General features: G+C 47.7%; 1 protein-coding gene across 1 annotated transcript; it reads right to left on the bottom strand.

The window, feature by feature from the left end:
• Nucleotides 1-309: 309 nt before the first annotated feature.
• PTGIR (prostaglandin I2 receptor) lies at nt 310-13,114 on the bottom strand. Its single transcript, XM_070949761.1, has 2 exons — nt 12,269-13,114; nt 310-561 (listed from the first exon to the last, which is right to left on the bottom strand). The coding sequence occupies exons 1-2, from the start codon at nt 13,112-13,114 to the stop codon at nt 310-312; spliced, it is 1,098 nt and encodes a 365-aa protein (XP_070805862.1).
• Between the last annotated feature and the right edge of the window lie 760 nt (nt 13,115-13,874).

Below are 13,874 nucleotides of genomic sequence, written 5' to 3'. Positions count from 1 at the left end.
GTTTCTCCCAGCCCCTCCCTCCGATTTAGCCCCCTTGGGAGGCAGAATGGACCTTCCCTTCTCCTGCACCCGAAGCCCTCAACGTTTCTCAACCTGGGTTGGATTAGAAGACCTCCAAGGTCCCTCCCAGCTCTGTTATCCTTTCCCAATCAGCTTTTCCAAGGAGATGGTCCTTCTGTTCCTGTTGATTCTTGGACTCTCGGGGATGGTGGGAGGGGGCCCTTCCCGCCCAGCTCCCCAGGCCCTCCCCACTTGCCCCCTTCCCCTTGCCAAGGAGCCCCAAATTCCAACGTCCGAGCAGGGGACTTCTCAGCAGACCGACTGGGCTTGGCAGGGGAGGCTGTCCTGAACCCTGAGCGTGGTCGTCCCTTTGGGCGGCCGAAACCAGCAGGGCCAGCTGAGCTGGTAGCAGAAGAAATGGCGGAGGCTGCGGAAGACGGCATGGCGGAAGATGATGAAGAGCCATGGGTCTACGATGGGATTCAGCGCACTCAAGCGGAAGGCTACCATGTCAGCCGCTTCGCTGTGGTCCGGATCGATGCCACCGATGTAAGCTCGGATCTAGAGGGCAACGGGAAACAAGGGGTTAGCAAGCAAGCTCAGGGAGCACCAAGGATCCCACAGTCCTCCTCCTCCTCCTCTCCACAAGCCCCACTGTCTTCTACCACTGATGATGTTCCCTAGTTGGGTCATGAAATGTCTGCAAGGAAACCAAGCTCAGAGAGTTCCAAGGAACCTACAGTTCTTCTCATTCTCCTCCTTCTTTCCACAGCTTCTCTTCTAGAACTGATGGGGTTACCCAGTTGGGTAATGTCATGTCTGCAAGAAAACAACCAAGGACCCTATAGTCTTCCTCCTCCTCCTCCTCTCCACAAACCCCTCTCCCTTCTAGCACTGATGATGTTCCCTAGCTGGGTCATGAAACGTCTTCAAGAAAGCCACCAAACTCAGAGAGCCCCAAGGACCCCTCGTTTCAACCCTGAGCTACAAATGTTGAAATCCACAAGTCTTAAAAAATGGCCAAGCTTGGAGATCCTTGCTGATTTGTTCCCAGATCACTCGCAATTGTTCCAAGATTTGAAAAATGACCCACTCCATCATAGGACCCCAACCTCACAAGTCAAAGTTTCTCACTTCCGCAGATATTCGTCTTGAGTGATTCGTGGGGTGAATTCTGTCCTCGGTGCCACGAAACCCCTGGAATTTGGGGCTTCTGAAAAAATCACCTTTGTTTATTTGATTTTTCACTTTTTTTTTCCCATTTTATCCTTGCAACAATCTTTGTGCCGTGGACCAGACTGGCTCAAAGGCCACCCCATTTTCAGCTTCTTGGCCGGAGGAGTCTGGACTCCCGAATTAAAGATTAATGTGATGGAGTCCAGGTTATTTATAATGTACATGATCTCCAAACTGGTTTCTATTTTTGTCCTAATTGCTCTGTTCTTCCCCCAAATGAATAGCAGAAATTTTGGGTTTTTTTTTCCTTAAAGAAAATTGAGAGCAATTTTGACCTCTTAACTCTGCTGATTGCAAAAGTCCTGAGAAAAGAGGGTGGGAACTGAGGAACGGAGGGCTGGAGGAAAGAAGAAGCATGCATAAGGGCAGGGAGAGGGCTTCTGTTGCAGGCACACAGGGGGTCCAAAGAAGGTGTTCAACTTGAGCCCACGAGTTTTCTCCAGCTGCGCGTCGCCAGGCAAGGAATGTCTTGCACTCTGACCCAGAAAATCACAGGTTGCAAGTTTGAATTGGGTGTCAGCATCTGTGCGTATCCATAGAAGAAAAATATTTGCAGCTCCGGTTGAACGCTGGGGTCCTTGGTGCTCTTTGACCTTGGTGGTTTTCTTGCAGATGTTTCATGAAGACCCAACTAGGAAACACCATCAGTGCTAGAAGGCTGTGGGGTTTAGGAAGAGGAGGAGGAGACTGTGGGGTCCTTGGTGCTTTCTGATCTTGGTGGTTTTCTTGCAGATGTTTCATTACCCAACTAGGGAACATCATCAGTTGTAGAAGACAGTAGGGTTTGTGGAGAGGAAGAAGAGAAGGAGGAGAAGGAAGACTGTGGGGTCCTTGATGTTCTCTGAGCTTGGTTGTATTTTTGAAGACGTTTCACGACCCAACAAGGTAACATCATCAGCGCTAGAAGGGAATAGGATGCACAGAATGGAAGAGAAGGGAGAATGGGTGACGGAAAAGGGAGGAAAAGGGAAGAGAAGGATGAAGACTGTGGGATCCTTGGTGCTCTCTGACCTTGGTGGTTTTCTTGCAGACATTTAATTACCAAATTAGGTAACATCATCAGTGGTAGAAGGGGGGGGCAGGACTGTGGGATCCTTGATGCTCTCTGAGCTTGATGATTTCCTTGCAGAGAAGCTGGATTTTCCTAACGACTCCATGATTCACTTAACCAACTGCATTGATTGACTTAACAACCGTGGCCAAAAGGTTCTAAAATTGGGTGCAACTTTACTTAACAATTCCTTTGCTTCGCGACGGAAATTTCGGTGCCTGCTGTGGTCCTAAGTCGAGGACTGCCTACAGAGGACATTGCAAACAGATGGTAACGCTGCTGTCCTCTCCCTGACCTATATTCCCTTTATGACAAAGCCCAATAAAAATTTGATCTGTGCCCAGGATGCAAAAACTAAGCCAGGCTTTGTTAATGGAGGTGGAAATTTACAAGAAGGATGGCTTTTTAAGCAGAGCTTGTATTTATAAATGCTGATCTGTATTTTTAGCTTGTGTCTGTCAGGCTAAAAAAAAAAATCCTCTTCCTTTTAAAAAACAAATGGCTGCCCTTAAAAGAAACCCAAGGAATATTTATTTTTGGCAGATGTTTAATGACACAAGAATCTGCAGTTTTACTCAGTTGGAGGAACCTTTGATCAGGTAAAAGGAGACCCAGAACCAGCCAAACAGAGAAAAGAATTAAAAGATTTACACAAATTCCCGGCTCAGTGAATGGAAAGTTTTGGGATCATTATATCACTTCCCAACTGACCTAAATTCATTAAGAGATTCTCATGTTTGCTTATAATAATAATGAATGGTTATATATCTATCTATAAGATTCTATATCAGTGTTTCTCAACCTTGGTAGCTTGAAGATGGGTGGACTTCAACTCCCAGAATCCCCCAGCCAGCGCTGCTGGTTGGGGGATTCTGGGAGTTGAAGTCCACCCATCTTCAAGCTACCAAGGTTGAGAAACACTGTTCTATATATACGATATACTACATCTATACTGTCTATCCTCCTGCAGCCTGGTGATCCCAGATTAAATGAAATCGGACTTCAGATTAAAATCTTTGTTGGATGAAACGCAATTTCTTCGGAATGCTAGTTTATAAAGCACTTTGAAAAGCATTTGCAGTGACACTAACAAAGAAAGGAAAAAAAAACATTAATGTCTTGGTTATGTTGCAAATGCTGCAGCTGTGTTTTTATAAGTGCCTTTTTGTAAGTGCTTGTTTTTTTTTTTAAAATGTGGGTTTGGTTGTTATTGTTTTTTAAACTCATCCAAATTCTCCCTTCCATTTAAATATCAAGAATATTTGATTCTGGACAGAAAAACAGTCTATTAGTCAGTTGCTGTGTTAAGATTGCCATATTTCAAAATGGAAAGAGCGGAGCGGGTTTGCCATTTTGTAAAAGGATGGCATCTTTGGAAATTGACCTCCTCACAAGGATACTTGGATACTGCAGCTGCCAAGAAAGCCAACGCAGTTCTAGGCTGCATTAACAGAGGGAGAGAATCAAGATCACACGACGTGTTAATACCGCTTTATAAGGTCTTGCTAAGGCCACACTTGGAATATTGCATCCAGTTTTGCTCTCGCCATGCTATTAAAAAGATGCTGAGACTCTGGAAAGAGTGCAGAGAAGAGCAACCAAGAGGATTAGGACATATAAAGAACGGTTGCTGGAACTGGGTATGACTAGTTTAATGAAAAGAAGGACCAGGGATGACATGGTAGCATCTTCCAATATTTGAGAAGCTGCCACAAAGAAGAGGAAGGGGTCAACCTATTCTCCAAAGCACTTAAAGGCAGGACAAGAAGCAACGGATGGGAACTCATCAAGGAGAGAAGCAACCTGGAATTAAGAAGAAACTTCCTAAAAGTGAGAAAACAATCAGTGGAACAGCCCTGCTTCCAGAAGTTGTAGATGCTCCATCACTGGAGGTTTTCAAGAGGAAACTGGACAGCCATTTGACCAGGATGATATAGGGTTTCCTGGTTGGGCCAGAAGACCTCCAAGATCCCTTCCAACTCTTGTTATTCTGTTCTTTGTTTTAGAAAAATATTTGCTCCACTTGGAGAAACAGCTAAGCCTTTCCAGAGAGAAAACCTCTCGGGATGCTGGTTGAAAAATGACTAAATTTTGCTCCCCCCTCATAGATATGCAGAAGGGCCTCGAGCCAACAGTTGGGTTGGCCTGGCCGACCTAGGATGGGAACGGTAGTGCATCGGATCTGGCCAGCTCCTTGGCTTGCAAAACGCTTTGCCCCCGTTTCGTGAGGCTTCCCCCCAAGGAATAGAAGGGGATATTCTGGGAAGAGAGAGCTGGGAAGATGAGGCGAATCAGGATTTGGAAGAAGAAAAGGGTGGAGGAGGTCCCATTATGGAAATTATCAGGAAACAGTCTTTCTTGATAAGGTTCCCAGGGTAGGGTGAGTTTTTCTCAACTTCGGCCACTTTAAGACGAGTGGACTTCAACTCCTGGAATTCCCCAGACTGACTGCTAATGAACTTGAAAAGGAGTGGACTTCAGGTCCCAGAAGCCCCCAGGAAACATGGCTGGGGAGTTCTGGGAGCTGAAGTCCACCCCTCTTAAAGCACGCTAACTGGGAGATTCTGGGAGTTGTAGTCCACACATCTTCGAGTTCAAGAGTGTGCTGGCTGGGGAATTCTGGGAGTTGAAGTCCACCCTTCTTTGTTGTTGTTAGTTGTGAAGTTGTGTCCGACCCATCGCGACCCCATGGACAATGTTCCTCCAGGGCTTCCTGTCCTCTACCATCCTCTGGAGTCCATTTAAGCTCAAGCCGACTGCTTCAATGACTCCATCCAGCCACCTCATTCTCTGTCGTCCCCTTCTTCTTTTGACCTCCATCTTTCCCAGCATTATCCACACCTCTTAAAGCACGCTAACTGGGGGATTCTGGGAGTTGTAGTCCACACATCTTTGAGTTCAAGAGTGTGCTGGCTAGGGAATTCTGGGAGTTGTAGTCCACCCCTCTTAAAGTCATTGAGGTTGAAAAACTTTTCTCCAAAGAAAGAAGGATGCTAGTTGTAATAGAACCCGGGACAGGATGGCTGGGAATTTTGGGAGTGGGAGTCTCAGCACTTCTGGAAGGCGCCAGATTCAAGAGGGCTCGTCTCGAAACCTTTGGCCGCTGCCAACTGGGCTGTGTATGCCAGGCTTGTTTTAAGTCAACAGCTGCATTTGGTCTTGGAGGATAATCTTGGCCAGCGACCAAGGCGGGACCCAATTAAATTTGATCCCACTGCTGTGGAATGAAAATGGCACTCAACGAAACGCAAGCCTCCCCCCTTTCCCTTCCTTCCCGGGTATCCAATAATGTTCCGCTTTTACAATAAAAACAGCAATTTGCCATCCACTCTGCCCTGGCCGGCAGAGTTTTCAGATGGAGATGGGTTCCGAGAGGAGAGGAAAGGGAAATTGCCCTCTCCTAGTGCTGGCCTGATTCCCTGGCCCATATTCCACAGCTGGGAGCGAGAGACAGGCAGCAGTTAGAAGTATTTTCCCATCTTTCCTGAGCCCACAAGGAGATGCCCTCCGGAGACCAGTCTGAGTTTTTTCCTGTTCTGCAGAGCGATAATTACTGCCTTAATGGCTTTTCAGCTTCATGCTTCCTTTTTCCAATGTCTTTGTCTGCATCCTTTGGGATAACTGTTTTCCCAGGGATCACGGCCGTTGAAGCCCCCTCCTTTTTTAAGTGCATGGTCGACCCCTCCCCGATTCTTTTGACCCCCCCTGTCAAAACCCTACACCAGAGGTTTTCAAACTTGGCAGCTTTAAGACTTGTGGACCCCAACCTCTAAATCAGGCAGCTTTGGCCCCTTGGCAAGTCGTTCTTATAAGGCCTCTCTCAATTATTGACATAGCCTTACCCAAACAGCCTTTTGTGCTAACTTATCACATCCTGACGGCTTTCCGTTACACCAGTAATGTACAACAGCCTTCGATCATCCTGTTTTAGCCGGATCCTAAGGAGTGGCGGGTTGGAACTGCCTGGCATTGGATGGCAAGAGGGCAAATTCAGGCATTTGAATATGATAGACTGGAACACTGGGCCCTTTCTAACAAAACTGAAATTCAATGTAGAGAAGAGTAAGGTTTTACATTTTAGGCAGGAAAAACCCAATGCACAGGTATGGACTAGGTAAGTGTTTCTCAACCTTGGAAGCTTGAAGATGGGTGGACTTCAACTCCCAGAATCCCCCAGCCAGCGCTGCTGGCTGGGGGATTCTGGGAGTTGAAGTCCACCCATCTTCAAGCTTCCAAGGTTGAGAAACATTGGACTAGGTGGTATCTGACTCAATAGCAGTAACTGCGAGAGGGATCTTGGAGTCCTAGTGGACGATCACTTAAATATGAGCCAGCAGTGTGAGGCGGCAGCTAAAAATATCAATGCAATCCTGGGCTTCATTAACAAAGGGAGAGAATCAAGATCACGTGGCATGTTAGCACCACTTTATAATGCCTTGGTAAGGCCACACTTGGAATATTGCATCCAGTTTTGGTCGCCACGGTGTAAAAAAGATGTGGAGACTCTCGAAAGAGTGCAGAGAAGAGCAACAAAGAGGATTAGGAGGCTAAAACATATGAAGTGTCAGGTTTCGAGGTCGTCTCAAATAAATTGCATTTCAAACAAAGTCTTTGATGGGAAAAAAAACTCCCATTTATTAAGCACGACATTCTAAATCCGACGCCATCGCAGCCAACACTGACTTCCAGACCCAAAACCCTCCCTTTCCGTTCCCCACTCCCCTGCACTCATTGGCCATCTTCCAAGTCACTCTACCCCTAATCTACTGCTCCAGCTCAAAGGAATTTTCCCCCTCCCATCCCATCTCCTAGGGGATATTATCTCCAGGGAAAATAAGTAGGTGAAAACGTCAAACGTCCCTTTCCAAACGCCTCCACTTCTCCTTCTTATGTCAGCACTAGAGTAAATGCAGCTTGAAGTGCTGACATGAAGAATGGTTGCAGGAATTGGGTATGTCTAGTTTAATGAAAAGAAGGAACAGAGTGATTGATAGAAGTCCTCCAGTATCTGAGGGGCTGCCCCAAAGAAGAGGGGGTCAAGCTATTCTCCAAAGCACCGGAAGGCAGGACAAGAAGTAACGGATGGAAACTAACCAAGGAGAGAAGCAAGCTAGAACTAAGGAGAAATTTCCTGACAGTGAGAACAATTAATCAGTGGAACAGCTTGCCACCAGAGGTTGTGGGTGCTCCAACACTGGAAGTTTTTAAGAAAAGATTGGACAACCATTTGTGTGAAATGGTAGAGGGTCTCCTTCTTAGGCGGGGGGTTGAAATAGAAGACCTACAATCCCTTTGCAGCTCTGCTGTTCTGTTATTTGAAGGCTAAAGCAACCTTGGCAACTTTAAGACTTGCTGACTTCAAACTCCGAGAATTCCCCAGCCAGGAGAAACCGAAGATTCAGGATTAAAGTCGGCTCAATTTCACACCAATAAAGCTTGCCTAGTTATCAGGAACTCCACCCTTCAGTGTACACAATTTCCTATTATGAACTGCTCATAATTTACAACTTGGAGGATTCTTTTAAAAAAAGGGGGGGGCTTCAACTGCACAATCATAGCCGCCATCTTGACTTTTCTGCCCTCCCTCACATCTTTTCCAACCAGGAGGCCGTCAGCCAACATTTAGAACATGAGGCGCTACTTTTCCGCGTCTGTTTTTCGCTTCGTCAGACTTGCAAATTAAAATCAAGTTTTTGGCTTTATTAACGTGCCTCCTTGCATTTCCAGGGAAATCAAAGAGAAAATAAAGGCGAAAAGACAAGATTAAATTTAAAAGCAGCCACCACATCTTGTTTACATCCTGAGGTAAACCTGACAAGCTGTGAACTGCCCAGGATTCGGGTGCCTTTTTCCTATCATGTACAGCATTTCCACCTAATTTGGGCGCAGTTTAAATAACGGCACCTTTTAGAGAACAGAAACTGCCCTTAAATATTGACACCTTTCTTAAGTGGCATTGATCTTCCTTCCTTCCTGTGCATTTCAAAAGAAGTAGGTTGAGAATGAATTAAAAGAATGAATTTAAGAGAAACAATGCTGGGGGCCACTTCAACTGCCTTCGTTGTTTATCCCTCTCTAGTCAATTTTAAAAGGCGTCCAGCTTCTGAAAATAATCCCGTTTAATCCATTTCAAGAGCTCTTCTAGTCAATTTCTTGAGCCGTTCTGGTCAATTTCACAGCACCCAGAAGAAAATTCCCTTTGATCTTCAACAGCAGCAGCTTGGCGTATCACAGAAAACCCCCAAAACCATCAAGGAAGAAAGGAGGCATTTCAAAACCAGGGGTCCTGTATTCCTTGGTAAATGATGCCAAGGGTAATCTTGGGAATGTTTTTTTTTTTAAATCACAATAGTAGCTGATACTCTCCAATCAAAATCCTGCTTGTTTCCAATGTGCACGTTGCATGCAACCATCCCAGTCAGAATAACAGAAGTTAGTTGGAAGGGACCTTGGAGGTCTTATAGTCTACCCCCTTGCTTAAGCAGGAAATCCTATACCATGTCAGACAAACAGCTGTCCAATCTTTTCTTGAAAACTTCCAGTGATGGAGCACTCACAATTTCTGAAGCCAAGTTGTTTCACTGATTCATTGTTCCAGTTATCAGGAAATTTCTCCTTAATTCTAGGTTGTTTCTCTCCTTGGTTAGTTTCCATCTGTTGCTTCTTGTCCTGCCTTCTGGTGCTTTGGAGAATAGGTTGACCCTTTCTTCTTTGGGGCAACCCTTAGATATTAGAACACTGCTATCACGTCACCCCCAAGTCCTTCTTTTCATTAAACTAGATCTACCCAATTCCTACAACCATTCTTTGTATGTTCTCCAGACTCCTAAAACATATGCCCAACACTTGAAGGAACTGGGCATGTCTAGTCTAAGGAAGAGAAGGACTGGGGTGTGGGTGGGTGTGACAAGATAGCATCTTGCAATATTTAAGGGGCTGTCACAAAGAAGAGGAGTTGTTGTTTTTTTTGTCAACCTATTGTCCTCCATCTTGGCTTTTTGATCCCAACTGCAAAGACCCCTATTAAGCCCCGTGGTTAGGATTCCTGGCACGCAATTGTTCCGCTTGTGTCTCTGTTTGACAACGGTGCCACGTTGCGCAAAAATGCCCGTTTTTGGGTAAGACTTTTGCCCTTCCCTGTTGTTGAGCTTCCTGACTGACATTGAGATGAAACAATTTGTGTTCCTTCCACTTCCCCCCTTAATTTGCAGCTTTCTCACACATGTTTTCTGTTCTGGTTTTTCCATCCTGTTGATTTGATGGCCAGCCATCCTGAATGCTAATTTTAATGGAAGAAAGGACAGGAAAGTGGCTTTTAACAAGAAGGACCAAGTCCCCGACGTGATTATCATTTCATAAAGCAACATCTGGGGTTCTTTGTCTTAAAACCGAAGAAGAGATTCTTTACCAAGATAGTGCAGAATGAGGATGGTTTCCCACGTCCATCCCCACCAAAATGGTACACTTAGTCCTCGGTTTACAACCCTTCATTTAGCGACCGTCCCAAGTGACAACAGCATTGGAAGAAGTGAGTTATGACCACTCCTCCCGCTGACCACCTTCTCGGCATCCCCACCGTCCGGTGATAAAAATTTGGATGTTTGACAACCGGCATGGATGGATGAATTCTGGGAATTGGAGCCCACCCATCTTAAAATTGCCAAGGTTGAGGAACAGGCTCTAAATGAATAAATAATTCCATTGCAAAGGCTATAAACCTGATAACGGGCATGTGGGGAATTGAAATGGGGGGGGAGGGGAGGAAGGAAGGAAGGAAGGATAATGAGTAGAAGATACGCATAAACTGTCTGCTAATTGTCCTGTTAGGGAGAAGGAAGAGGAGGGGGAAGAAAAGGGAGGAAAGAAAGAAAGAAAGGAGGGAGGGAGGGAGGGAGGAATGGAAATAAGGAAGGAAAGGAAGAAAGGAGGGAGAGAGAAAGAAAGAAAGAAAAAGGAAGAAAGAAAAGAAAGAAAGAGAGAGAGAGAGAGAGAGAAAGGAAGAAAGAAAGAAAGAAAGAAAGAAAGAAAGAAAGAAAGAAAGAAAGAAAGAAAGAAAGAAAGAAAGAAAGAAAGAAAGATGTGAAAAAGAGAAAGGCTCATATCTTTAATTTTTCTGGCTTATTTCTGAACAATTTTTCTCCTTTTCTCCAGAAATGTCCCCTCTTTTAATCAAGACAATCAACTGCACATTATCCAAACTGGAGGACGGATGGGGGGAAAACCCTAATGATTTCTGCAAAAAAACTGCTGAGTACTCTGTCTTCACCTAACCTCAGCTGATGAACATTGGGGGAGAAGATAAGATAAGGACATCCACCTTTGTATCCCTGCGGCTGAAATTGCTGACAACTCAACCTCATACTTCAGACAAGGGGCAGCAGGACCCCGATGTTGGGGGGTGGGAGGACAAAGAGAAAGCAGGAAAATTCAGCTTATAAAGATTTTTTTTCATTGTAGAAAATGAGGTGTGTAAGCAGGACAGATGCTGCCCCTAGACAAGGCTGTGTGTCTCCAAGATAGGGGGAGGTTTCCCAAGCTATATTCGGGAATAGATATTTATATCTACATAAAGTGTCGCTTAGGATAGTGAGATGGGTAGCATGAACATTTAATAAGTAAATATATGCATAGATACAGGTAGTCCTTGACTTACGAACACAATTGAGCCTGAAATTTCTGTTCTTAAGTGAGACATTTAAGTGAGTTCTGCCCTGTTTGTTAAATCACTCATTCATTCGTTTTTAATTCACTTTGCCCCATTTTTAATTCACCGAGCGCTAAAAGTTGCATAATTCTACACTTTCCCCCATCCTAGAAGTTAAAATTCATGCCAGAAAACGCTTCACTTTTGAATTTCTGTTTTAACGAACTGGCTCCACGTTAAGCCTTTAACTGCAAAAGATCCTTTAGTGACGCTTGAACAGGTGAAATATTTCCCATTTCATGTCGCCCCGAAAGAGGGGACAGGCAGGCGCGCTTATTCCTTTCTCGAAAGGGCTTATTCTCTGCCAGAAAGACAGCTCGCACAAGCTATTGAAGAAGGAAGAATGCAGATTGTCCTGTTCTCCCCTCCCCACCCTGATTTTGGGGGATTATATACTTCAAAAAAAGAAGGGGGAGAGAGAGAGATAACATCAAAGGAAAACACCATGGGGAGGGAGAGGAGCAAGGACAGCTTCAAATGTTTTGACTCTTCTGAGAATGGCTCTTGTGAAGAAAATCACAGAGAAGCTCAGCTACTATAGAACAGGGGTCTCCAACCTTGGCAACTTTAAGCCTGGAGGACTTCAACTCCCAGAATTCCTCAGCCAGATTTGCTGGGAGTTGAAGTCCTCCAGGCTTAAAGTTGCCAAGGTTGGAGACCCCTGCTATTGTATGTCTGGGGTAGGAGATGGATCCACTCCCTGCTGCTAAAACATATTTTTCTGGAATCTCTCCTCCACAATGCCAGCTCTGGGGTACACTCAACAAGATATGATGAGTGGGGCATTGGGCTTTTGGGGTTATGGAAGATTTTGAAGGAAGGTTGGGGTCACCACTCCTTAGACTAGAAAAGTGTTTGTTAACATTAGTGCGCTTGAAGATGGGTGGATTTCAACTCCCAGAATTCCCTAGTCAGCATGCGATTGAGCTGGAAGATGTCCCCAGCTGACATGGACAACTTCCAGAATTCCCCAGCCGACATGGACAAGTCCCTACAGTTTTCTTGGCAAGGTTTGTCATAAATGTGTTACCATTGCTTCCTTCGTAGGGCTGAGAGAAAGTGACTGGCTCATAGTCACCCTGCTGGCTTTGCGCCTTAAGCAGAACTAGAACGGTTTCTAGTCTGATACTTTCACCAGGACACCAAACTGGCTCTTTTCCCAGGCATTTCCCATCTCTTCCAACACAGGCTGTGGCACGAAGGCAGCCCCCCACCCACCCTCTACGTGACCCCTTCCCAGGGCTGCTGATTGTGCCCGGAGGGGGTGCCGCACCTACCGTGAGGGGCAACGTGCAGATGACGAAGATGACCGTCATGAGAGCGAGCAAGATCAGGTAGTCCACCTCTTCCTCCCCTCGGCTGAACCAGCTCTTTTTCCGGCGCTGGCCCGTGCCCAGGGAGCCCCTCCGGCGGTGCCTCTGTTTCTGGTACATCTGGCAGAGGCTGACAATGACCAGTCCGTTGCAGAGGAAGATGGCCACGATCAGGAGAGCCATGACGGTGGCGTAGGACAAGGAGAAGGCCACGTCCCTGTAGCCCACGGCCATGTCTTTGTCCATCTGGACGAAGCACCAGGTGCCCGGACAGTACTGTTTGAACTTGCCAACTTTCAGGAAGGGCAGGGCGCAGAAGAGGCCGCTGAAGACGTAGGTGAGGGGCAGGCAGAGCTTGACCCACCGCCGGACGTGGTGCTGCGAGTAGACGTAGGGGTAGCTGATGGCCAGGCACCGTTCCACCGCCATGGCGCAGAGAAGGAACATGGCAGCCAGGCTGAAGTACATCATGGAGAAGGCAAACAAGTTACACAGCCAGTCCCGGCCCCCCATCATCCCCACCAGGGTGGAGTTGCAGGAGTAGGCCACGAAGACCACCGGAGACACCACGCAGGTGCCCGCCAGGTCGGTGACCACCAAGCCGGTCACCAGGATGCAGAAAGACGAGGTCTTGGCCCGCTGGTCTTTCCGGTGGACTCCGAGAATGGCCAGGGCTGCCAAGTTGCCCACCACCCCAGCAGCAAACATGAAGGAGCTGAGGGTGGGGTTGCTGTCCGTCTGCAGGGTGGTGAGGTTGCTGCACTGGCGGGGCAGGCTGCCTGTGAAGCCGGGGGTCCGCGTCGGGCACATTGGCACGGGGGGAGACCACCCTGCCAGGAACCTGGAGGGGGAGGGAGGCCCGGGCAGCTTCGGTGGTCCAGAAGAGAGCTTTGACAGGTAAAGAAAGTGGCCGCTGGAGAATTGAAAAAGAAATGGTAGGTGGCTCGCCTGCCTGCCAGGAGCACCCAGTCTGACTCCGAGCTCCTCACTGAGGTCTAGCAGCTTGACAGCATCCAAGGACGGCGGCGGGTGGAATACCTGCACCTCTTGGGAGGCAGAAAGCAGAAGTCGGGTCTGGTTTGGTGGCTGGGGCGTTCCCGCTCTCCTCCGGCGGTTGGGGTGCGGGTGGGTGGTGGGTGGTGGGGGGTCTCCTCCTCCTCCGCCTCTTCAGGGCTGCCGGGAGGGTCGCTGTGCCTGGGGCGGACGGACGGACGGACGCGCGAGCATCGGAGCCGTCCGGCGCTGCCTGCAGAAGCCACGGGGCTGAGAAGCTGCAGCAACGGGCGGGGACTGGGGCGAGCCTGGCCGCCCCCACCCCGCTGGGGCCAAGCGCCAATGGGCGGTGCGGGCTTCTGCCTGCCCTCCTCCCCCCCCACCCCCCCCTCTCTCTGGCTCAGGATCCCTCCGACCCTCCGGGACCCGCCTGGGGGCTCTTGCGCAACGCCCACCCCTCCGATCCAGAAGCAAGGGCAGGAGCCGCCACCGAGGAGGGCTGGGCAGCTGCTTGGTGGCCGGAGCGGACCCCACCCCCTCTCACACACACACAGTCCAAAATCGGGGTCCGGGCGGT

The sequence above is a fragment of the Pituophis catenifer genome, unplaced genomic scaffold (genome assembly GCF_029215685.1).
Source record: "Pituophis catenifer annectens isolate HBS135680 unplaced genomic scaffold, rPitCat1.0.hap2 SCAF_9, whole genome shotgun sequence".
Classification (NCBI taxonomy): domain Eukaryota; kingdom Metazoa; phylum Chordata; class Lepidosauria; order Squamata; family Colubridae; genus Pituophis; species Pituophis catenifer.
This window is presented reverse-complemented; position numbering and strand designations above follow the sequence as displayed.